This window comes from Chaetura pelagica, unplaced genomic scaffold, assembly GCF_000747805.2.
Source record: "Chaetura pelagica isolate M959 unplaced genomic scaffold, ChaPel_1.0 scaffold453, whole genome shotgun sequence".
Taxonomy (NCBI): Eukaryota; Metazoa; Chordata; class Aves; order Apodiformes; family Apodidae; genus Chaetura; species Chaetura pelagica.
In genome coordinates, this window is record NW_009952879.1 from 125,939 (window position 1) to 152,548 (window position 26,610).

A 26,610-nucleotide genomic window follows, 5' to 3' on the forward strand; every position below is an offset into this window, starting at 1 on the left:
AGGGAAAACGGTTTTGTTAGATATTATGTAGAACTGTAAGTTGGAATTGATCATTTTGGTTACAGTCAGCACAGATAAGGCCTGAAAATGTAGTACTTTTGTGCAGCTTCAGAAGGACGCACTAAAAAAACCCCAGAGAACAACGGGCACAGCATGAGGAAGCCGGTTTTTGTGCATACTGCACCTGTCAGTAAGTCTGTGGGTGTCTGCAAGGAGATTAAACCCATATTTATACTCTACAAGTTTCGTGAAGTCTCATCTCAAGGGTCAACTCTGATTTCAGTGTGACCTCTAAACATAGGTGAACAAACTCATCATGGTAGAACCATTCACTGGATGAAGCAAAGCAGCAAAATGCAGAAGGTCCCTCACCACAAGGCACATCCCAGTGAGCACAAACCTAAAAATCTTCCAGAATGAGGCAAACAACGTTGCCTAATAAAGAGCTATGACAACTCCTTGTGCTAGGAATGCATTTGAGCAGTGCCTAACAGTAAAGACAAGTGAGAACAGTTGCTAAACAGCTGCTGAGCTTACAGACAAATGTAAAGAGCAGAAATTAAATGCACTGAAATGCAAAATATTCAAGAGAAATGCTGTTCCGATGTTTGCAAAATCTCACTCCTTGCAGAAGCCAGCCCTGTGAAAACAAGTTCATTTTTCTTCTCTTTTTTCTTTTGTTGGGCCTTCCTACCCCCTGCCCTGGCACACTGTGCTGCCATGAGATGGAGGATGCAGCTGACCCCTCCTCTGGGAAGGTCTCCTGAACACACCTGGCAGGGAATGCAGAGCAAGGAGCACAGGGAAAGGACAGGCAGACTCCAGCCTCCCCCTGCTTTGAAATGTTCCCACCAGGGAAAAGAAGTGTAAATCTCTTCCTTCACATTCCCACTGGAGTTTGTTCTTCTGAGCCCCGAACATCCATTGCAATGAACAACTTCTAAGAAAGACTGGCACAGTTGTGTCAAATATTTTATTAACCTTTACTATTAAGCATATCCCTAGATGTTAAAGCCCTTAAGGGACCCACGTGAGCCGAGTCCTTCAGCGTAACTTTGTCTCCTCTGCTCTGAAAATGCAGAGTGCCCCTCAGGGGGCTGCCCAGGCAGCTTGCCCAGCTCTGTGGCAAAGCCTGGGGTATTTTAGGGAGTAAGAAGGAGGCTGTGAGCAAGTGTGCAGGCTGCTTGAACCAAGCCCTCCAGCCAAGCAGGAAAAACTTCTGCTGGACTGCAGAGTAGGGCGTGCACATCCCTCGTGTTCCAGAAAAGAAAAATCAATATCATGGAAAACTAGAATAGGGCTTGGGGGAACTGCCAACTCCACAGCATCACTCCCCCCTGTGCAGAAGAAGTGGTTCTACAGGAAAGCAAATCAAAAAACGGAAGTGTCAGAAGCTGCTGCTTTCTGTTTTAAAAATAAAAATAAGGAATAAAAAAAGGGCAGCTGAATTTCATATTGCCTGCTTTGTTCTTCCTGGAGTCTACTGCAAAGAAAACCAGAGGAGAAATGCAAAACACTCTGGCCCAAACCTTTTTATAAAATAAACCACAGCCCATCCTAATATTTAATGCTAAAAATGTCATACACTGAATACAGTGAGTTTCTACTCAGTTTAAAAGTAAAACAAACAAAACCAACCAAACAGAACATGCACAAGCTCCTTATTAAATGGCTTAGATGTATAAATAAAAAATTTTCCCTCTTTCAACTTTCTTAGACTAACAATTCCAGTGTGTGAATGGTGAGAAGTTTTACCTAAAAGCCCAGTGGGAAGCTGCATCACCTGCTGTGACTGAGGTAGGATTTCTTCCAGGGCAAGAAAAAGATTAACTTCAGGTTTTAACATGCAGGCGCTCAAGAGAAACAGCAATTTTCAATTTGTTTTCTCCTTTTTAATTGTAAAGCATTTGCCCACACGAGTCACTTACGGATGGTCACCTCAGAAGCACAGACTCAGTATGCAAAGATCCTTTTTTCAAACAGCTTTTCCTAACACGTACACTAACTTTTGACTACAAACCAGGTTTGATAGTATCCAAAAACCCAAAATAAATGCAGCCTCTTCCTAGTAGCAAAATTGATTAAAATTATTGTATCATGCTGCTTGTGCTCACACAAGAAAGCACAGAGGCAGCCTGCAGCAGCCCACCACCCAGATCCTGCTTCCCATCTGCTCACTCTGGCCACCAGGATATATTTCTCTATTTCTCCCAACAGCCAGGGAAACAATTTCTAATCAATAAGATATTCCTTGGCAAGACCAAATGATTCAAGGGAAAGCCATGACCTGTCTGCTATGCCAATGAGTCAGTCCCTTCCCTTCCTAGAAATATAACTAACATCAGCAAATGTGACAAAATGATGTACGGGCGGTGCCGTCACGTCCGTGCTGTGCTGCAGGGCGCGGGATGCAACGCTCCCCTCGCATCCAGGCACCAGGGAAACTTAAGGTTGATGCCACAAACTCAGATCTGCTGCAGCTCTGCTGGCTCACAGAAAGCGTCAGCTTGTCACTCTGCTAAACAAAGCTTTTAGTAGATGCAAGGGTGGCTGAAAGGGACCTCCATACACCGTCTAAACTAGCCTTCTTGAAGTGAGACTGCAGCAGGGGATGAGCTCAGCCATAGCTTTGTCCAGCTCTCTGCTGAGAGCCCCAAGGATGGAGATTTCCTGCTTCTCTCATGCCCCTGTTCCAGTGCTGCATCATCTTACTTGTGAAGAAGTTTCTCCTAATGCCCAGTCTGAACTTTCCAAGTGGTAACATGAGGCCACAAAGTAAAAAACCAAAGAAGGTATTTCCCATCCCAGATACGTTTCCTTCTGCTTCGCACCTTGGTACATATTCATCATAGACATTTGTTAACCACATCAAGACACAATCCCACCCAAAAAGAACGGCCAGTGGTGTCCTGTTTGCCCGTATCTGCACCAGCTCACCCCTGACACTGCACCAAGGAACTGCAGAGGAAGTCCTCCAGACAACCTCCTTGCTTGGGGCACACAAAAGGTCTCTGCAACCAAGGCAGGTACTTCCTAACAGAAATGAACATAAGCATCAAAGCCCTTGTTTTATGATCAGAGTTAAAAAGCTACCACAAAAAGCTACATTTGCAGCCAGCAGCACCTTCAGACATCAGGGCACTGGATGAAGTCAAACTGAACATTTTCCTGCCCTATGAGAAATAACCCAGAGCAAAATGACTAGTGTCAGTGTCGTGCAAGATGAACCCAATTCTCTAAGTGTTTTGCATTGCAGAATGACACGCCAGTCACCAGCTGCAAACTATATGCAGCAAATCACCCACAGATCTGGTTTACTGTTAATTTTTTCCTTTTTTCCCCCTCTTTTTTCCTAGTAACTGCCACTGTCTCTCATGCTCCTGGTCAGAGTCTGGCAGTCTGATAGTACTGTCACGTACTCAGATGGCCATCTAAAGAAACAGATTCAAATTGTTTCTAGGAAATAAACACTTTGACAGTTGTTGCCTTCTGCAATAGACAAACACATTAGCCTGACTCTGGCTGTTAAAACAGGAAATCCAAAGTGCACAGCAGTTGTAAAAAGGAGCTTTTATGGAGACTGTGCTAGTTCAAACAGCCATCTACGCCAACCTCCCCTCCATCTAAAATCCCATTACAGATGCTTGAGTACTGACTGCAAAATGATTTGTTGTTAAACTAGAAAACAAACAAAAAATACTTGTACCTAAATTTTAAACTTTTCAAAAGAGCAAAACTAGCACTGGCAGCTGCATAAACACAATGCAGAACAGCAAAGTGACTCACTTAACCCATCTCTGTGGGAAAGATGCAGTTTTGGCATCCAAGCCTAAGCACAGCAGAACAAATCCCTCACCTCTTCTATGCTGTAACCTGCCACTACTTCCATCTGTTACCACTTCTACCAGTCTTCCTTCTCCACCACAGTCAGACATACAGGGCCATCCTTCCAAAACTGGATTGCAAGTTTTCCTCTTTGCACCCACCCCATTGCCATCCAGTCCCTGTTCCTTAGGATGACCTGTACACACAGCAAGGATGGGAGACGGAGGCAGCTTCACCTTGACACTGCTTGAGGAGGTTGTGGTGCCACCATCTCCAACATCAGGTCACCCACTGCCACAGGACCTACCCTGATCAGATGCACTTATGTATTTCAGCTGTGGGCTTTAAACTAGCTGAAAGGACAAGAGACAGCAGAGCAATCATAAGCTCAGACTGACACAGACAGGGCGTTACGCCTGCCAGTGCAAAGTGAGCCCATCACAGTTTTTGGAAGAAATTTGAAGCAAGAGAGTGAGCCAAAACGTCAGTCACATCTGATGGTGATGGCAGTTTAGATGTTACAACCCCTCCATAAGGAGACCTAAAGCTGGGTTTTCTGCACGATCAAACTGTGTTCGGGACACTCACAGAGTAACAACTGTTAAGGATATTCAGTAATGACCAGCGGCAGAAAACAGAACTGTGCCAAGAAGCAAAAGTTTTCTCATTAGTTCAGTAATGACCAGCGGCAGAAAAAACTGTGCCAAGAAGCAAAAGTTTTCTCATTATTTACAGCAATAGCTGAAGGAGCATTTTCTTCTAATCATGGTTGAGTTTCAAGCAGAAAGCTTGCTCTTCTTTGAGAGCAGGCTGAGCGCACAAACACTGTGAGGTTAGTTACAGTCACACTGCTGGGTTGCACTGAGACACTATTGTGATGAGCAACACATTTTTTTCACTGCTCCGCTTGTACTTCTAGCATTTCAAGGAATAAACAAGTATGCTGTGTCAAGGAACAGTCAGAGCTCCTAAGCTTGCCATAGTTTGGCTCTGGCAAATTCCACCAATTCTCTACTCCAGGGAGTGTTATTTGTAGGGAAGAAACAGATGATACTGTCCATGTCAGGGTGAGATGTGATGCTCACACACCACCTCATACAGTGGTAACAACAAACTCAAATGTCCAGAATTACTATTTGCTTAATCTTCCAAGCCATGGGCATACCATGCAAACAAAACAACTTTAATTTAAGAATCATCCAGTTTCTAATTAAACAGCCATAGGCAGCTGGCTGGATACATTTTAATCAGTTTCAATAACCTATTGATTGTATACTGAAGCTTAAAAATTAAAAGTAAAAAGATGACCGGGGAATTGTCCCATCTCAGAACAACAGTAGAAGCCTCTGTAAATAACTCCTCTTTTAACCATCAGCTAAATGAACACTTCAATACTGCAGTACAAAGTCTTCTGCAAAATTACTTTAACTAACAAGCAGAAATTTATCAGCTTCAGCCAAAATCAATGCTGAAATCAATTTGAACACTGGTTGTGTCTAAAGGGGCTCATTGGCAATTTAGGGAAATTACACCATGTAAATGCCTGTGCTTTAATTGAACAGTTTCATCAACTAGGCTGTGATTGCTGTCCATTCATTTATTTACTTGCACTGCAGCTACCATTCTGCAAAGAAATGGTTTTTGTCAGACTTGAAGGAGGTACTTTATCTTCATTTTATGCACTTTTGTGCATAACAGATTTTATGAGGCAGGCGAGTGATAGCCGGGGTCAGAAGAAACAAGTGAACAGCAATCACTGGTCAGTCTTGTTTAAACTGTGCTGGTAACATGCAGAAATTTGGTGGGGTATTTCTCACTTAGTGCAGCTATTATTGTTCCAATGCTTTTCAGTGTGACTAAAAATGAAACAAGAGAAATAGAAAACTAATGTAGTCTGGGAAAGGAAATGAAGGAAAAACGCCTCCACGATTGCAACTCAAGAACAGAGGGAGATGGGATCTTCAGACTTGACGTGGCCACAGACTTGTTTTAATGCCAAAGAAACACTGAACCTGCCTATACTTGCTCTTTTTTCAGAGCTGCATTGAGCTCCAGGCTGGGAAAAACACCACGTATAAAACACAGTGACAACATCCTCTGAGAGGTACAACCCCAATAAAGCTGCTTGGGTTGAGCAGCAGGAACCTGCGGGGATGGACTCAGCTCCTGCTGCTGTTGCTGCTCCACCCCCTTGGGAAAAGCATTTCCCTCTCTGTCTCCCTTCGCCCTCTGCCACGTGCAGAGGATGACACTTGCTTCATTTGCAAAAGGGCCAAAATAATCTGTGATTGAAAGTATTTTAAAGAGGGAGAAATTATTGTTATTGTATTCATATGGAAAAACAGCATGAAGAGAGGACAGCAACAATTACACTGGCTTTCCGAAATGTCTGAGGTGAGAGACAGTTACCACTTTTGAAGAACAAACTGGGATTGCAGAGACCCTCTTGAGGGAGCTCCTTCATGACAGCACCAGCATCCTGCATTAGGAGCCATAGGACAACCCAAGAAGAGCAAACATTGCCAAGCCAAAGCTCAAAACTCCAGCTATTCCATTACCATTCCAGAAAACTGAGCTACACCGCCTCCACATCCCTTACCCTCAGTTACAGTAAAATCTCCTCCAGCTTCCTCCTTCCAGAACTGACAATACTTTTCCCTGCTGATGTTACAAAGGCGCTGTTTGCAGTCTGTCTTGCAAGAGGCAGCAACTTCCCAGCTGTCTCACCAGGCGCTACGTTCAACGTGCTAATGGGGCACCCCAAGGTGGCTGGAGATAGGGAACACAGAAACAGGCATATGCTGGAACGTACAGCTCAACAGAACAGCAGAATTGCTGAAGTAAATTGCTCAAACAAATTAAGCTTCCACATTTATCCCTGTTTTCCAAAGCTATCCAGCTCTTCTGGAGGGTACATCATCAACAGCCACGTCTCTCCCAATTACTCAACTTAAAGTGAAGCCGTCTGGTTCGGCAGCATTTTGCTCAGATGATAACTGCTTCTCCCGTTTCCTCCCTCTCTCCCAGCTCCTAGGTAACCTCACAAATTAATTACAGCATCATTGGGGCTTCATGTTTATTTTGGAATAGAACTGTACAGCTCCCTGCTGCCAAAGACTCCTCAAACCAAACCCAAAGATTTTACCAACCGTACACAAAATACATTGTAAAGAAATCCCAGGCACACAGCAGGCTGTAACATCCTCCTGAGTTCCTTCAACATCTCGTTTCTCATGAGCTACAATTGCAAAGCAAAGACTAGAAAACAGGAAATTAGAGACAAATATTCCTTTTGCTTGTATGTAAAGGAAGGAAGTAGAGAGAGACTTCACAGAGTAACTATTTGCCAGAGATAACTACCTCTATTTTGTAATACTGAGGCTCAAAATACACACAACTAAGGATTTTAGTTCTAAATAATTGAATGTAGCTACTGGCTGGCAGAGTGTATATATCCCCATTACAAACTCTAATGTTAACCTTCTTTGACTGAAGTAAAAAGGAGCAATCTTTCCAAACAGCCTCTCAGAGCTCTGCAGCCAGTGACGGAGCTAAACGACACAGCACATAAGCACACACTCTAAATGTCTCCTGGACTTATCAGGGAATTAATTTTTCCAAAAAAGCAATTTCAGTAAATACAATAGATGCAGTGGTATAGAAATGTTTCCTTCTGCTGTGAGGCAGCCCAAATTGTGCATCCTACCAGCTACTATAAACCAGATGATACAAAATTAGGAAGTGTGTTGCAGAGCTGGAAGGTCGTACATCGACCAGGGCAAGAGTCCTGGGGGCCTCTTGTCAGGAAAGGTGCAAATTTCCACAAAATAATGCTTCTATGTTTCAAAAAATTCATAGAATTGGACTTGCAATACTTTCCACAGAAAGCAGAGATCCCTGTTAATGGTGTCGATTACCTACAACAACTGGCAAACAGAAGAGAAAGGTAGTTGGGTGCTTTTGGTCTGTGTTACAGCAGATTTCATCACTTTCCTGACAAGCTGCCCTCAAGACAGGGCACGCTGGGCACCAGTGGGAAGAATTCTTGCTTTCTGATTGCTCCTACAGTCAAAGATGCTTTGGGGATTATTCATCTGTTCTCCCATATTTTTGAAAATAGACGCAATAAAAAAGAATAATTACCTGGCTTTGCCCTACCTAACTCTGTAATTCTTATCATTCCTTAATTAAGACAATAGTGTACCAAAAGGTAGGGGAAAAATAGGAAATCAAACTACTATAAAAATCCCTTCTTCTTAAAGCAGGAAAAACATTTAGATTCAGCAAGTTCTCACTAGAAATATTGCTATAAACTATTGATTTTTTACCAGACTCAATTGACTGAAAAGTTGTTTGTATAGCAATACTGGCCAAGCCAATATACTGGAACAATTTTGCTACACACAGTAATCAAGTGTATTTCTAAAGTATAATTATACTGTCATAAAAATAAAGCTAAGATACCTCTTCTCCAAGCAATAAAACAGCTGCAGCTGTAAAGCACCCAAATAAATGAAATACATTTTCTAACTAAACATAGCGTCTTCCAACGAGAACAAAACCACCTCCCCTCTTCTCCCTTAAGCCAAGGTTAGCATGAAAAGTGATCAATACTTCAATCTCAATAAACTATTTCAATAGTGGTTAATTCACGTGGAAAGAGAGGCTGAAAATTTTTGCTCAGCGACCTGCGACACGCTATCTTGTTTGCTGAATGCTGATAATACATCATTGCCATAATGGATATGACTTAGTATAAAGAGATAGAAAGGAAGAAAGAAAGGGGGGGAAAGAAAAAAAGATACCAGTTAGACAAGCTTTCTCTTTAGATTCAGATCAATACCACACAGAGTCTCTTCTGAGACAAACCGACAGCACGGAATGCTGCAAGAGGAAAACAGCCAAATGTTTGCAATTAATTTTATTTGACAAATGTTCATTGATTTACTGGAATAAAATAGACGTGGGCTCCTATCTATGACTAGTGCAATCCAGCTACCTGTAAGTATTCCATTTTGCAATTTCTTATTGGCTTCTGTAGCACAGATGCTCCTTTGGTGAGGGAGAAAAGGCTCCGTGTTCTGATGGTGCTGGTTGTTCCAAGGCAGGAATCTCTGCCTGTGCTTTGTCCAAGGCACATCCCCCTGCATTGGAATGCCAGCTCCCTGCAGCAACCTGCAGCTCTTCAGGGGTGAAACACTGACCTGATACCACTCTGTAATCCCCAGAAACAAATTTGGGAAGATCTGAGAGGAACACAAAGCTTAGAAGCCAGTTTTGGGAGAAAACCCTATTTCCTATTTATATCTTTTTGCATTGCAAACGAAGTAAAACTTGAGGAATGTGAGAAACATGCATGCATAGAAATGCACAGTCCCTGGAGCAGTGCAGAATGACAATTGCACTAGAGAAAACCCTGTCAAGTCACTGCAAATGCCAATTTAAAACATGAACTCAATAAAAAGGAAAGAGAGGAGCAGAAATATTTCCCTGATGCAGAAAGGTGGCTGATGTTTCTACAGGTACATTTCTTTACTTTCCCCAATGCAGGAACACCCAACCACTTTACAAGGCAGATGACAGCACCAGCTCACACACTGCACCAAGTCAACACAGAAGTGCCACAAGTTTTCTGTATTCCCTCCTGTGTCATTATCCTCTGTACCTTAAATGTTCACATCTCTGTTCCTCCATCACCCCTGCAGACTCTTCCTAAAGCAGCAGTCATCACCAGGGAAAAACATTTTTGTAAAAATATTGAACATGAAGTAGGCACAAAGCTATGCAACCCTTCAGAAACACAAAAAGAAATCTAAAGCTGCAAGTTTGGTTTTATACAGCAATTTATCCAATTTCCCACATGAATGTTAAAAAACATGGAATACATGCTTTGCACATGGCAACATTATAAAATACTGAGACATTTTTATGCTGCCTTCTGCACCCAGAAACACTGGATCATTATAGGATCTACACACGTGCAGCAAAAGCAGAATGGAGCTGTGAGAAGGGCAGACACAAGCTGACAGACATAAAAGCCCAGCAGATCCTCGTGCAGAAAGATCAATGAAGCACATACTCACTTGCCTCAGTTTCCATTTGTTTGCCTTTGGCCACTATTAGACACTGGATGATGGGTAGAGACTGTTGGTACAACCTGGCAAGGCCATGCCTATGCTGCTCATGATCTCACATACCTGGCTCCCTATTTCAGTTCCTTGTCTAAAGAAAATTACTCAGAAGGGGGTAACAATGACACACGTGGGCTGCCTCACTCTGTGGGACATTCCTTGTCCCTAACTGTGCCTGAAGTGCCTTCCACAGCAATCAAAGCACATGGTCTTCCTTTGCAACGCTTCTCCCAACTACATCCACTCCTGGAGCTCCCATCAGCACATGGGGAAGGGAAGCAATCTGCTCTAAATCAGGAAACATCCCCAAGTCACTGGCTGAGCTGTAAAGTTCAACACTCTTTCAAACCTTTTTTAGTATGAAGTAAGAAAGCAACACAGTTTTCTGCATGCTCCTTGGTCTAGGAATATCTTTCTACAAGAGAACATCAATGATATTTCTGGGCTACTTTCCATCTCCAAGGCTAACCCAATTCCTGAAGAGTCCACTCAAAGACTGGATTTGTTCCTTTAAGGTTTTGGAAGTCCATTTTCATTCCACCTGCTGCAAGGAGAGTAATTTTGCAACGTTGGCAGCCAATTAGAAACTAAACTAAATGCACCGTAGCTTTTAAAACATTAAAAAAAATGTTAATATAAAAGTTAAAATGTCTAAGGTATAAACAAAATCATAATGGGATGCTGGGTTACTGTATATGGTAAATAGCTCTCTGGAGGAAACCTTTATTACTCCCTCAGGGCTTTCTTACAAAGTATGGATTTCTTAATTCCTAGTGGAATATTTTTCATACACCACTGCAGACTATTAAGTACCAGATATTACATTATGTAGTTTAAACTTTGCACTATGCATGAGAAAGACTTTCCTGTCGAGAAAACCATATCTCTGCTATTATAATCTTTACAATATTAAAATTAATACTGGCTGCAGGGTATAAGCTTCACTACCAAAATTTGGGGGAGTTTTTCATTTAATATATTCATCAGCCTGTGTGTGAAGCTGCTTGTAAAGGAGGACAGTCACTGCACCAGTGAGAGGGGTATTTCCTGATTTTGAATTGCTAGAGAAAGGCAGAGAAATGGTGTCACCACATCCCACTGGTGTCATTCCCAGTCCTGGGCTAGCAGAGGGTGTGGTCAGCCAGCAAGAATAATGGCATTGCAAATACTGACAGCAACTCATTATGCTTCAGGACATTGCAAGTTCCACTTGTGAACCATTAACTTGTTACCCAGGAGGGATTCAATGCTAAGTATTAAAAAGATAATAAAAATGCACCAGCCCTCACGGCACCCGAGAGCAGACACCTTGTAAATATGTAAAGACAACTCTCAAAAAGTTGATATTAAGAATTCCTTTTATCATCTTTTCTGCACAGCAGCAACAACAGCCCAACTGCATCTCAATACAAACAGGAAGGGTAAAAAAACCCCACAAAAACAAAACAAAAAAAAGTGCTGTTAAATTTTCTTTTCAAAAATTGTAAGTGAAATTCAACACTCACTTGTAGACTGTGCCTCCATTGCCATGACCGAGGATGTCTCGATACCGTATGTCTTGTTCATTCATCTCCACAAGAAAGAAAGAAAAACAAAAGAGATGTCATGCTGTGGATGGAAATGTCAAGGAAAAGCAACTCTAGGCCATAAACAACAAGCAGTCTGGGTCATTTCAAGTTCAGCTGCAAGAACGAGAAGATCAATACAACATTTGCTGTCCAATTTATAAAAGACGATACCAAGGGACAAAGTGATGGAAAGTTTAATGACAATTTGTTTGCCTGGGTCATTTCATTAAAGTTTGATAAAAGGTGTCAAAATGGAATGATATAATATAGCTCAAGAGGGTCAGGTCACAGATACTGATAGGAAAAGGGTCTCCAGAACAGCACATAACCAAAGCCAAAGTTGGAGGTGAATGGAAACAATCCAACAGAAAACTGTCATCTTGAGTACAGCTACAAAAGTTTAGGATTTATTCTGGATTCAGCATAATTGATGCTAATTGAATGACAGTTCAGTCAGTAGGACTGCTTCACAGGGCTTCATTTAAATACCTTTTAAAGAAAGGAAATATTCTAAAATAAAAAGTCTTGAACTGCTACCCAATAAAATTAATTTGCCTTGACATACACAACTAATTATTCGCCTCAGTCTTTCTGCTCACTGAGACAACTCTCCATACATGATGATATCCTCAGATATTCCAGCAGAAGCCTGATACAAGCACTGCACATGGCAAATGCTGGAACATGGGATCTTTCTGACATGGGTTTTACAAGAGCAATTCCAATGTAAAACTACAGTTCAACCTTCTCCTGGACAAACACAGTTTTACTGAACTTCCACCTAAACCACCTACTAAGAAAAACAATCACTGCATTTTGAAATGCACATGCGTACTTGGAATTAAGTATTTTAATGAGAGTGAATTCTGTGCTGTGTGCACTTGCTATTCCAAAAAGGTGTCCTCCATTGCCTGACCAGTCTAAGTAATAAATGTTTGGGAAAATCCCATTTTTATAAGGTATTTTCTTAGGAATTTGTTACTAGTTAGTTATTTGTACTAGTTTCTAGTAACTATTCCTATTTGATGATACACCAAGTCAAAATATTTCACAGGAGCTGGTATGGCTGCTTAAAGACTCTGTCATGTTTCTGTGTTAAAAGGTATCAGAAAAACCCCTTGGTGCTAAGTCTGGTCTGCTGTCACTGATGTGATCAGAGCACATCTGAGATAGCTTCAAATGAGCTGTTTCAAGCCCCACTAGCATCATGGTGGGAACCACACAGAGCTCACTGTAAGCTATCTGTATTTATCCACCTTCTGAAATGGCTTCTAACATTCAGCAGGGACATGTGCCCGGTTCTCAACCCGTGTTTAAGCATCCACTTTCCCATGACATCAGGGTAGATAAGAGGAACTTTGCCCCTGGCTTCAGCTGGAACAAGTAAGTGATGGTAACAAGCTGAAACGCCCTTAAGAGTCAATACCCAGCCTGTCTTACCAACAGAAAATGGTGTATCTAATTGATTTAAAATAATGTTTTAAAGGACAAAAATTATGAACTTAAAAATTTGTGTTCTTTCACTACCTGAATAAAAATCATCCTTGCTTCTTGCAGGAAATACTTCCCTATGCTTTTCTTCCAGTGAGGTTAAAATCTGAGTTCTGATAAAGCTCCTAATCCCTCAAAGCAGAAGCTACCTCTACATTCTTACCTATTTATAGTTAAAGCTGGGCCAGGTTCCCTTAAGAGGGTATGAAATGGCCCAAGAAGTATCAAGGTTATTGCATCAAAATGCAGAGAAAGAGGGGAAAAAAACAGAGACATCCCATGAGAAACAGTAATTCATGAATGAGTTTTAAAACATGTAAAGAATCTACACTGGATCTCTTGCAACTAAAAATAATTGCTCTCAGACTGCAGTACTCATTAATTGAAAGCACTCACTGTGTTTAAGGAGTTCTGCTCTTCTAAGCTGGAGGACTTTAAGCCTCCAGTCTTTGAGGTAACAACAAATATCTCTTTCCTACATTCCCAGCCCTGTTCTTCTAAGCAAAACTCTTTAAGAAAAACCAAATTAATCCAAAAAGCCATGAACATACTTGCCTCTACACTCCTTAGGAGTTGGGGGGGGGGAAAGAAGATTTTTTTTTTGTAGTTACCCAAATTACAAGCAACAAATGGAGCAGAACAAGAGATCCAAAGATTATTATCTTTTCTCCTGCTTTTTGTTAACTGGTAAAAGGCGAGGATTTTCTTCCCACCATTCCATAAAAGCTGGTGAGAGAGGAGCAGCTCCATCCTGCAATGCTGCATTGCCTGCACCCACTGCCAACCCAGCACCCATCCCTGTCCCCATGCACAAAGAGCAGCCAGAAAGCCAGGGTGAAAGAGGAGGAGTGGGGTGGAGTCAGGATCTGCCAGACACCGATAGAGAGATAAAGTGTGATTTACTGGCTCAAATAAAGGTGCCAAAAAACATGTGGTGATTTATTTATTTTACTAGGAAAACTGGATTCTCAATCATAAAATGATAACATCATAACAATGAACTCGACAGCAAGGACTGGAATATTAAACCTGCAAAACCAAGTTTGATTGGATGCCAATATGAACAGAATTAAGCCAAACAGGCTTCAATTACGGATCAGCAGACAAAACATCCCTTGCTTATACCTGCTGGTCTGGGAGAAAATCAGTGTCCATCTCTTGTAAATCATTAAAACCAAAATGCTCAATTAATCCTTATTTTATATGTAGAGGCCTGACAGAGGCAAAGTCCTGTAGCCATCCCTTTGCTTTAGGAATCGAAGCAATAATGGTTTCAGAAAGCAGTCACACTCTATGAGCAGACAATTGAAGAGATTTAGTAAATCCCACTTTATAGAGCAGAGACTAATCGGAAAACACAAGCCAGTCAAATGTTTCTTATGAACTGTTGACACTATATCAATGCTGAATCAATTGGTGGCATTTACTCTGAGTGACAGAAAAGAAATAAATATTTATATCACATCACCTATATCAATGAACCTAGGCAGAAAGCTATTTCTAACCTGTCAATATTTGATTATCTTGAAGAATCATGTCCCCTTCTGTTAATGATTAATATGAATTCCTTATTAAACCTAAATGGAAACTACTAGAGGAATATCATTATGAATGCCCAAAAGCATAAGCTGCCAAAAAATAATAAAAAATAATAACCCAGCCCATATTTAAGCAGTGATAATTCCCCAAAAGGAGGAAAAGCTAAAGTTACAACTAGAAACCTATTTCCAGTTATGGATCTGTGACCAAATTTTGCAGAACACAGTGCAGCACAACAAAGGGCATTTTCTCTCCACAGAAAGCAGTGCAACTCCTACAGGAATAAAAGGGATTATTACAAGCTCTTTTTAATTTTCTCTTTCTTTTTAGTGGGTTTTAGTAACATTTTTTCATATCATAATAAGAATTCGTGTTTATCTTTCTAAAATTCTACTAAACAGGAAATAAATTTGTAACAATCTATTGCAGGGCACACAAAGCACTAATTTCTATTACGTAGAACAAATGAAATGCCACATGCAGCTTATGGACTTGATCGCAAACAGACTGTTTGGGAATTCTACTTTTAAAAAAATGTGTAATGTTAGAGTAATTATCAACTTCATTTTCAAAGTTGAGAAACATCCTGCTGGTACTTATTTCACTTAAAGTTACCCAGAGAAATGTGGTTTTTTGGCTGTAACTTTGAAGCCTTAACAAATCCACCTGGTAGGAATCTGTGAATATTAAAGTATGGCTGCAGGAAAGGCACCCTGGCCAGCTTAAAAATACACTTCCAAGCTGTATTCAAAGGATTCAGTGCCAAACAGGCAAGGCTGCAATCCCGGGCTGCTCGACTCCTGTTTTCAAGGGCCACTCTCATCTATTAGAGCACAATGTTACAGGTGATACTGAAGGACAAGCATGAAGACCAGCCTTTATCTTCTTGACATGCTCAACTACAACTACTTGATTCATGAAATGCCAATGAGGCTTGGAGAGGTCACTGTGTGAAGGCACTGAATACGCATCTGAGATAATTAAGATTTCAGCCTTCGAAACATGGAGGGGAAGTGAACAGCAGTTAAGAAAATCAATAAGAGTCTTTTATTTGCAGTGACACAGATGTCTCAGTCAATAGAGCCTAATAGGCAAGCTTGATGGCAATGGACAGGTGCCTGCCTCCGAGGCTATCAAAGGGCTTTCACTATGACAAACATTAAAACATATTTATGTTGCTGCTGAAGAATCTGGGATTCTTTTAAGGTAGTTTAATGGAACGATGTCTATTTAATGTCATTATGGTACCACGAGCCTGCCCGTGTGCTCAGCTCCAGATGGGCAAGAAATGATTGCTCTGTTTGGCCAGGACACTTGTCCATCAATTGTTACATTAAACCTTTCACTTCTGGGTGCCAGAATCTGAATGCCTGGAGCAGGGAGAGAAAGTAACAAGACAGCTTTCCACCACTTTGTTTGGGTTTTTTCATTTGTTTTATGTTTGGGAGTTTTTTAAAAGAAGCTCCATATTACAGGGATTTCAAATAGTACAGAGAAGTTCCTTGCAAGAACCTGCTAAATATTTGAGTGTCTACTGCCCTAAAAAATACGAAGGTCATTCTAACTGAGCAGTCGACTTAGTTATTCAAAATTGATTAACTTTCTTCCCTGAAATTGTGGCAGCAGCGCAACATGTGTGAGGTACTTCAATCTATTTGGAGCTAAATCTGATTAGCACATTTTGAGAAATGGGAAGCAAATTGCTATGCCAATCAAAGTAAATCAGGACACATAACTCATTCATATCATGAAGGTTTTCATGGTCCTTCCAGTTCTATATTAAAGGAACACATTACAAGTAAGTGGGAAGTAAGCATCTCTCCCTGTCTGTGGGATGCCAGTCACTGCAGGATCAGGTAGCACTGAGAGGTTCATGTAGCCAAGACTCAACCCAGGGTACCTACCTGTCCATTTGCAAGTATTTTCTTCAGCTCTGCAGAAGACTTTTTTAAGCTGAAAAAAAGAAGAAGCAATTATTTTTAATGACTGTGCCACTTCATTCTATAAAATTAAGTGAAACCATAAGAAACAAGAAGCCACAAGGTTAAATTCATGTTTACATATTCTGAACAGATTCAGCTTCAGCAATGCTGACTGATGATCAGTAGAGCTGCTCCCCAAACTGCAGACTGCAGAAGTGGAAAAGCAATAACCATTTAATAAAATTAATGCCTTTTTCACCACTACAAACTAGCTTTTTTAGATAATCTGACTATACTGCCCTTCAGGATACAATCTATTGTTTGTCAGTTCAAAGAAGAAAAAAAAAAAAAGATTCCTTCACACAGGTGTTTCAAAAAACAAAAGGAAAATAAGGCTCACATCTAGTTTTCAGGTGCCTCCTATTGTTTTAAAACCCCTCAAGGCATTATCCCCCAGTAATTTCGATAAATCTGCCACATCCATCCATTCCAGGTCAACTTGCTGGTGCAGTCCCTGTGCTTTTCCAGGAGAAACCCCTCCTGTGTCAGCAGTCTCACATTATGCAAAATGAGGCATATTATTTTTTTCTAGTAAGAGAACTTCAACAAACCACAACCATCAGCTTGGTGAGTTTTATAAATACAACTATTAATGGCTTCAAATTACTTCCACCCACTCACAAAACACTGCTTCATCTCCTTTCCTGACAAACTCTGTTTGTTCCTTGTACATTCAACACAGCAAACTTCCTGGGCAGCAATATGTCTGCAAAACTTCATCTCAAAGAGACATTCTGCTCTTATTACTGAAGTTTAAAAAAAAAAAAAAAAGACAAAATAATATATTCTTGAAAGGCATGTGCACGTGTCTTGATCACAGATCATTATTAAGAAGAACAGTGAAAACACAGATTTCATATTTTGTGCCTTTGTTCTTTAATAGGCCTCTTGTTCCCACGACTACTTTAAAGAAAAATTAAGTTTTCCAAGGAAACATAAGTTGATCTTGTCATCTTTCATGACTAACAATTTGTGAACATGAAACAAAGAGAGACTTTCAATTACTTCAAAAACAAAACTCATAGTGCAGAAGGAACGGCAATTAACCACCAAATAAGGTGACAAGAATCTTCTAGAAGCCTCATTTTTAATGCACTTTAAGAACAAGCTCAAAGTACAGGCAGTACTGAGAGGCACAGCACAACAGTCAGCAGCTTTATTTATCAATGATATGATAGATTGGGGAGAGGACTGCAGTTCATAAAGACATTGAGATTTATTTTCTCTCAAGAGTCTTGGAAAGGATCTTCACCACTGCAATACAAAGCAAATCTTCCCCAAGGGATGGGGGCCAACTTGGCTAGAAGAGATTCACCCAGGATATTGACTTTCTTACCTCTTCAGTTAGCAAAGCCACTGAAGGGAAAATCAAAACTGGTGTTAGTAGTACACAAATGGGGCTACCCACTGCTGCCAACCACGTGGGGTGGCATCCTCCTCACCAACCAGTAACCACATCACTCCCAGCAGGCAAAAACAAGGTGTTGGGATTGTCCCACCACTGCAGGGGCTGCCAGAAGGGGCACCAACCTTGCACCCGCTGGGCCTGCTCCATGCAGCACAGCTGTGTCCTTCAGCATGTTCATCTCTGACCAGGTTCTGTTTGCCCAAAATGCTCTCAGAAAAGGAAGCAGAATGCTGATCCACAGATACATGTAATATTCTGTCCTTATTGTAATAATAGAGTAATTTAGGCTGAAGGGGATCTCCAGAGTCTTCTATTCCCACATTTCAAATAGGCTCTTACACTAGGAAGATGGAGCAAAAGTTTTCTTATCTCCTTTTAATACATAAGATTTTTTTTGTGGGTTCTTTGTTTATTTGTTTTAACATCAGTCTTGAGTATAATTACTTATTGTAACAGTTCATATCACAAAAGGGAGTTTATGCTCCAGTATTTAAAAACAGATCTTTAGAAAAAAAGAGCATTAGTTCTCTTGCACTTTAAGATCTTAATATGGGTTTTGAAGTTAGGACTAGAACCTAAAAAGAAAGATAAGGGAGATGGCCTCCAGGACTTTGCTGAAGCTGTATGAAACACGGCCCCTAAGCTTTTCACTTTTTCAAAAATCTTACCCCCCCAATAATAAACCTACTGAATGGGGTATCAAGTTTTAAATCCAAGAATCCTACAATGAGATAAGCAACGAAAGCCTCAACAAAGCCATCTGAAACACCCAGCAAAGACTAATTTCTTTTGGCAGAAAATACTTCTTCCGAAGAACCAGCAGCATGAGTCTAACTAGATCTATGAATCAAGGTAATTCTGTCTACCCCACTCCACTCCCACTTGCTCAGTAGTCATACTGGAAAACTTCTTCCCCATCAAGCTCACTGTTGGTAACTACCACAACACACAAGGTTCCATTTTATTTTAATAAAAGAAAACCACACCAAACACATGCTCCCATTCTTGACTCTTACCTATTGCTTGGAAGGGACTCCGACACTGCTGAGCTGCTATTATTAGCAGAGCCTGCTCGTGTATTTACCTGCAGGCAGGGAAAGGATCTTTATCAGTCGTTTGTGTTCAGAGGACACTATTCTAATTAACCTGTAATTTGCCATGAATTTCTCATTTCAGGAGGAAGGTTAATTAGCTTGTTGCTAGGCATGCCAATGGTTGAGGTCTCGCCTGTATGTAGGTTAGCAGGCTATGCAATGCATGGACTACAACACATCAGCTTTACATCTTAAATGCTAAGTTAAATAACATAGAAAAAAAAAGGTTATATGACCACCATTTATTCTAATTTTAAAAGCTAAATAATCATTAATATATTCAGAGTCTTCTGCATTTCAAAACAGGTAGGATGACAGAAGCAATAGCCTACCTGAATGAATCAAACAACCTATAAGTGCCTTCCACACTTAGGCAAAGTACTAAAATCAAATTAATAAGGTGGCTTTTTAAAAGTCTTTGAAGTAGTTGCAGACATCAGTTGATAAACTGAATATTAACATTTAGGAACCTTATTAAGAGAGGCTAAAAACAAAAAGAAAGGCAATTTCATTTTTAATAAAACTGTGTATACAGACATTGCAGCCAGCAGATGAATCCTTCCCCCAGCCTCACAAAAAAAACAACCCCACCTAAAAAAATATCGCTTGTCAGAGCTCAGGAAAGTGCAGTTTTATTTGACATTTCAATAAGTGGAACACAGCATTACAAATCCATCTAACTTTACTGAAACAATTATTGAAATTCATACCTTCAGGCCATGTATGTTCCGTTTCCCAGGAGGCTTGCAGGCTGAAACAGTAATTGACTAAATTGTAGAACACATCAGGGCCATTTACAAATTTGCTCAAAATGAATCTTTTAAAAAGAAATGAGGGTGACACCAAAATTAGCAGAGAGAAATGATTGAAAAGTGCCTCACAAGACCCAGAGTGGGAATTATGAACCAGGATTTTTAACTTGCAGGAGTGAGCATTTATAAATGCTAAGAGCTTTCTGACACCATGTAATATAAATTCTAATTTCTGCTTAAAACACATCAGAATCAAGAGAACTGTTGGCTTAAATGATCAGATTCTTTTTGTAATTCAAATTAAAATCAGTATCTTATGTCACTATGTTTTCACACGCTGTATTTTTTTCTGGCATTTAACAGAAATATTTGCAAGATGTATCTTAAGGAAGCAGCTGCCACACATCATGAATTAGTCATATTGTCAACTGCAGACAGCTTGTTTTAAATGTGGAAAAAACATGTCAGGGGCAACAGCAGTGAGTCTTAAGAAACCAAATACTGGGAAAATGCCCTCCAAAATGCCACACTTTGGACACAGACATAAAAATGTGGCATCTTATTATGATGTCTGGGTTCACAAAGGGATGTGCTGCTTTTTCCTAAGGTCCCTCAAACTCCGTATTGCCTCGTTCTCCCGTTTGGTGGATGTGCTTTTGGCAAATGTTAAAGCCACAAAGGCTTCTAGCTACATGCTACAGACAGGTCCCATTTTAAAACTCCAGTGCCCTACAAATTGTATGTTAAAGGGCCTGTCACTTTTGATTGATTGTCTGAGGAGGGATGAATTTGATTTTTCTCTCTCTCTGATGCACATGCGTTTCACTTCAATTTTTGACATCAGGAAACAGAACTATTTATTAGTCAGAAGGACACAGATGATAGTTATTAAACACATCAGTTAGGGCCATGTGCCTTTAAATGACATTAGAAATTACTGTGTGCATCTTAAAGAAGAAAAATAGCATGATACTGTGGGCTTTAAAAAAAAAACAAACACATAAAACCATAAACTATTCTAAAATACATACAAACGTATTTTTTTCAGTGGATTGAAATCAACATTTTTAACAAGATATTAAAATAAGAGTATTTTTTCTGATACATATTTGGATGATATATTCAGTTGCATTCCACAGATAGTATATATATAAAAAAGACAGGATACAGAGATGTGTGTGTACACACACACACACACTTTTGTTTATACATCTACCTACAGAAGTTTCTTTTCAGTATAAAAAAAGAACTCTGGCTTTTACTATCTAGACAGCAACAATGCAGTGGTATTTTTTTTAGAAATAGACAAAATGCCATTTTTCCCCCTTCAAGACCTCTAAATTATCAAATGAATAGAGCAGATCAAGGTAACAGGAAGGACAGCAAACGGACTTTTAGTACTGGCAAGCTTTATGGAAGCCAGGAGATTTTGAAAGCCAACTGGAGACAGCAACTGGGAGGCTTCCTGAGTAGTCAGAGAGGCAGAAAAGGGAAAAGGACTCAAAGGAAAACTGGGTTTTCAAAGGAAGCTCTTAAAAAGTGAGAACCTTAAAATTACAGGCAGAAAAGCTGCATGTTACTGAGGGGGTTTTGAACTGCAGTACATGGAGAGACACGGCCAAAAGGGCACAAAAGAAAATGCTTGTGCTAACAAAATTTGGGATGTTCATTAGAGAGGCAGAACTAGAACCTGAAATGCCAGAAGACAGAAAAAAAATGCAGGAAAGTGCATTTTGTTCAATGTTGCAGAAAAGCAGGAGCAGAACTTGGAGGTGGTCTGGGTACAAAGGGAGTGCAGGGTAGCTTTCAAGCTGTAACCTACAAAGAATAGATGTTTTAAGGAGGTGATTTGGAAAGATGAAAGAGCAACTCAGCTCTGAAGCAACTGAGAGTAAGGGACAAGCCACAAGTGAGGAAGAGCCCAGTAGAAAGATGCAGAGTTGAGCCAGTGGTGAAAATCTGGAGTTAATACATGGGGATCATGTCCTCAGCAGCATGGAGAGGAAATCTGAATCTGTCCAGCCAAAGATTATCCTTGGACGGAAAGGAAACAGCAAAAGGAGAACGCAGCAGGAGCAGGAATCTATTTGGCTGGTTCTTCAGGAATGACCCATAAGAAGAATTTAGAAGGTTAAACCTGATTTTTAACCGTAAAACATCCTTTAAACACTCAGGCATGCAAGCTACTGAGCAGGTCCTGCCACAACTTCCTCAAACTGTTTGCTTATGTGGAACTATATCTAATTGCCTTGTGTTTCCAAGAAGGGCTCCCCACCTATCAGAATCATCCACTACATCCATTTCTCCAAGCCACGTGGAAGCCTGGCATTTTATTTCTTGCAAGTGGAGGTCAGTGTTCTTAGGCAGAGTGTTCCTCACTAATGAAATGGCCTTCTACAGAGTGAGGTTCAGGAGAAAGGCTGAGACCCTCGGGTCTCAGCTTGGGGGAGGCAAGGGGGCAGGATGCAGCTTCCCCCTCTGTAGCTGTCCTTGTGCTCCTCTCATGACAACACACCTCAACTGCTGATTGCTCTGGAATCCTGCAGCCCTTATAGCTGGAAGGCTCCCCTCTCAATCACACCCTGCTAGCCTGAGCCATAAAAAAATTTATAAAAAGCCCCTTATTCCCCTTGAATTCAAGTGTCTCTTCCATAGGAACTGTACTAAACTACCAGGAAACCCATCCCCTTTTGAGACCTTATTAGCATGTGTTTGAGAAGGCTGTTGGTTAATTGCCCAATTCAAACTTCAGAGAGTTGTAAGTAATGGAAGTCTAGAATGTTTAATTGGGAAACTCATAGTATGATTATTTGTATAATATCAGTTAAATGAGCAGAGTTTAATTTTTAATTATTTCAATTAATTTATTGCTGGGAGATTTACTTGGAGAATTTAAACCTTATCTGTTTCATCAATTAAGAATCAGAGATTCAAAGCCTGGCTAGTGAGAGCATCTGAATGAAGCAGCAGAATTATGTAACATATGAAGGCTTTTTTTTAATCATTATTTGAGTTCAGAGACAGTGGTGCATTCCCAAAAACCTAACTAGCTGCCTACGGATTTTTTTTGTTCAGGATGTAGATGACCTATTTTTTAATTGCCTCAGCCCACATAATTGATTACATCTTCCCCTGTTCAGGAGAACTATTATAGTACTAGTGATCATACCACTAAGTGCCCAAACCTCACATAAAATATGTCACACATAGAGCTTCTGTGACATGTTCCCATTCTCAAAATGCACAATGACAGCCACAGTCCCCAAGTCTGTTAGGCTGATTAATGATATTAAAAGATCTTAACAAAACCCAATTTTCATAAGAACCCAAACCTTAAGTTATTCATCTGCTTTGGTTTAAATACATGCAGAACCATCACCAATGAGTTTTTTTAAATGTACATAAATATGTACAATGCAAACTGAATCTTGTTAGTCTAATTTACTCCAGTAAATTAGGTGTTTTATATGCAATAAATGTAGTTTTCACTACGCTCCCTCCAATAATGAATTCTTTTATCCAAATTAAGAGGTAAACATCATGCTATGTGCACTTAAACCTCCAGAAAACATAACTGTTGATGGAACAGTTTACTGATATCATCATTGTTGATTAGAATTTGTTAAGCATTACCTCTTGGATATATCTGTAGAGGCTCTATTAACTGTCCATTTACTTGCTGTTCCATTACAGTGGAGTAATACTGCAAAGAGATTAAAGAAAGAGATTACTCAGTAATGTATGAATAGTAGCAAGAGCACTTATGGATTGTTTAATTCAATGCATTTATATATTTTTTAATTTACATAGTAGATATCAGCCTTTAGAATGCTTTCTTGCCTTTTGCAAGGCTCACACAATAAAGTGGCAGGAGGATCATAAGCAAAGGGCTGTGATGCTCAGCACAGAAGAGACTCCAGCACAGGGATCTGTTCTTGGCTCAGCTAAGCAAGTTTCAGGCCCACCTGCAACCTGGGAATGCTTCAGAAGAGTGAGCAAATGAAACATTTACAGCAAACACAGCAGTTGCCACACCTGGAGAAGCCAGGGAAAAACCAGTGGAATGTGGAAACAAAGAAAAACGGTAAATCTAGTCAAAACCTGTGCAATCAGGAAAACTCCAAAGCGAGAAAAGAACCTGGAAACTATCCAAGAATTTGCAGCATTGAAGCATCAGGGCAGTGGGGACCACATTCCACCTAAGCGGGGATGTCACGTCATGTACTCCCTTCCTGCGCTATGTGAACCAGTGAAAGCCCCTGTGGACATCTGGAGACCCTGGGCTCCACCAGGACTGCCAGGAAGGAATCTGTGGGGGCAGTGTCTGACAGGAAAGGCTAAGGATGCACAAAAAGGAACGCAAAAGGATCTGAGAATGTCAAGAAGACCTAGGAAGACAGAAAGTGTCTGAAGTGGTATGAAGTCAGAGAAGTGGCACGAGGATTAAGACTGGAATTAAAGGAAGAAACAAACATTTAGGTTAAAGAAATCAAAACCTTTATCAGCCTTTCACAACTGTCCTGTGCTGCTGAGGAGAGGTGAACACTGACCGGACAGGACAGTGAACATTACGACCAGACAATCCTGGGGCAAGAGCCAGACCTTGTCACGAGCCTGCTGCCTGTGACCCCCCATCCCTCATCAGTGTTAAACCCTGAGAGCTCATCACAAAGCACGTTTCTCTTGCAATCACCCAACATCTTTGAAGCAAACATGCTGGCTGGTGGCCAGATCTTCATGGCATAAATCAGTGTAGCTCCACTGACTTTCATGCTAATTCGCACCAGCCGAGTGTGGTCTAAGACTTCAGCATGTCACTGTTACCAGTGTTTTGTGATGCTATTATTCAAACTGGCAAGAAAGGATGTCAGGAATCAAAAAAAAAAAAAAAAAAAAAAAAAAAAAAAAAAAAAAAAAAAAAAAAAAAAAAAAAAAAAAAAGCAAGCCTAAGTCTCTATGGAATCCAACACATGTATTTCCCTCACACCAGTGGTTTCCCACAACACAAGCCTTTTTTCACTTACAAACTTAAAAAAGACAAAAGTTTATTAACTACCTAATGTTACAAACCACTTCTCTTTCCTCTTACAATGGGATTAAACGTGTGAACCATAGTAAGCAGATGGACACCAAAGTCAATTTATGTGCAGAAGTTTTTCAGTGCTTTTTCACATTCATGCTGAGAAAGAGGAAGATATTTCCTTTTGTGAAAAAACTGTTATGAAGAAAACTGGTGAGGGCTGAAGGAGTCACCCAGCCCCAGCTCCTGCATGTACATCTAGTACAATACCTGCTGCTAATAGCATTTCCCTCATTAAATCCTCACAAGATTTTTGAGGAGGACATTTCATTCATATCAGGGTACAAACATACAAGTCCACATCTGAAATACCTGTGTGTCACAGGCTTTCACTGTGCTTACACAGAGCAAAGCTACTCACCACAAAACCCCACTCTTTTTTAAATTACCAAGTGTTTTTTCAGGAGCCAGGACTACCCCACAGACTTACTTTCTATCAGGGGGGTCATGACTAACATGCCAAATCCTCCCCTATGTCCCTTCACAAAAATGTGTCATCTACACCAAATAGTCACAGAGCTGTGAAAGAACCTCCTGCTCCACTGGAGGCCAAAACTGCTTAAGAAAAATAAAGTTTTAATTACCATTTTACTAGTGGCATTCTGTGACCTGAAGACATACATATATACACCCAGTATAAATATACATTACATACTCTCTAGAATAATAAACTAAAATAAACATACATGAGACTGTTTCCTACCAAAAAAAAATAAAAATTGAGGGGGAGAGAGAGAAAAAAACATGGCCCTCTCCATTACTCAAACAGTGATGACAAGTAAATGAAATATCAATCATGTAAGCTGTCAACCTTTTGGGACAGCAATAACTGTTAACAAGTAGTCTGGAAAAATTGTCTGAAAATGACTTGTCCTCCACACATGAGCATTTGAGGTTTCCATGGAAAATTAAGATGCCAGTGGCTATTTGGAACATTGTTCAGGTATTCTTTTTAATGGAAAATTTGCCAGTTATTGATCCAGAGCATGTACCCCTTGCTTTCTGAAAGCTGCAAGCAACTTTCCAATCAGTGGCTGTCAAAAAAATTACTGCCTTTTTATACTGATACAAGACAACAGCTAAAGTGCAACTCCACTGCTGCTCAACCTCTGCCTTTAATTAACAGCAATATACAACAGAAATAGAATTTTATTTACCATTCTACAATATTTGCATAAGCATAATACAGAGATATTTCTGCATATTCTAACTTAATTCCAGAACTGCCTGAAATCACTTACTGTCAAATTCAGAAAGAACCTAAAGATAAGAGGTCACGAATGATCCAAAACATCTTCCCCAATTATAGTGTCATACCTGCAAGGAATAAGTCTGTATTCTTGGGTATTTTTTTGTTGTTGCTGTTCAACTGGAAGAAAATTCTTCCCTTTGGTTCTGGAGAATACTAGCAGAACTGGAGGCAAACTGCTACATGTCAAAATTCCTAGAAATATTTTAGCAGCTGTTCAATCCTCTAAATATGTGTTGAAGGCCACAAAATAATTAAATATTATTATTTTGCCTCCTTGGTATACTTTTCAAGATTACAAAAGATTCATTTCCTTTTCCTGTAGGCTAAGAACATTTGTTTTCTTATAAACATACCCCAAAATGACACCTACAAGATGTCAGAAAGTGAAATCATCAAAGCAACACTCAAATGGAAAACTAGTTTTAAACTGAAGCGAAAATGTTCAGAGAAGTTGCTGAAGCAGAAAGAAGTCATTTACAGACATCCCA

At 40.2% G+C, this 26,610-nt stretch overlaps 1 protein-coding gene across 2 annotated transcripts in view; it reads right to left on the reverse strand.

Annotated features, from left to right (window-relative positions):
• The window catches only part of MAP2K5 (mitogen-activated protein kinase kinase 5), a 127,025-nt gene that overhangs the window by 88,717 nt on the left and 11,698 nt on the right, over positions 1 to 26,610 (reverse strand). For both annotated transcript variants that reach the window (XM_009995278.1, XM_009995277.1), the window contains exons 4-8: positions 23,424 to 23,493; positions 19,749 to 19,789; positions 18,961 to 19,028; positions 16,459 to 16,507; positions 11,462 to 11,526 (exon numbers count right to left, since the gene is read on the reverse strand). In XM_009995278.1, the coding sequence (XP_009993580.1) occupies positions 11,462 to 11,526; positions 16,459 to 16,507; positions 18,961 to 19,028; positions 19,749 to 19,789; positions 23,424 to 23,493 (293 nt within the window). The remainder of the gene's footprint in view (positions 1 to 11,461; positions 11,527 to 16,458; positions 16,508 to 18,960; positions 19,029 to 19,748; positions 19,790 to 23,423; positions 23,494 to 26,610) is intronic.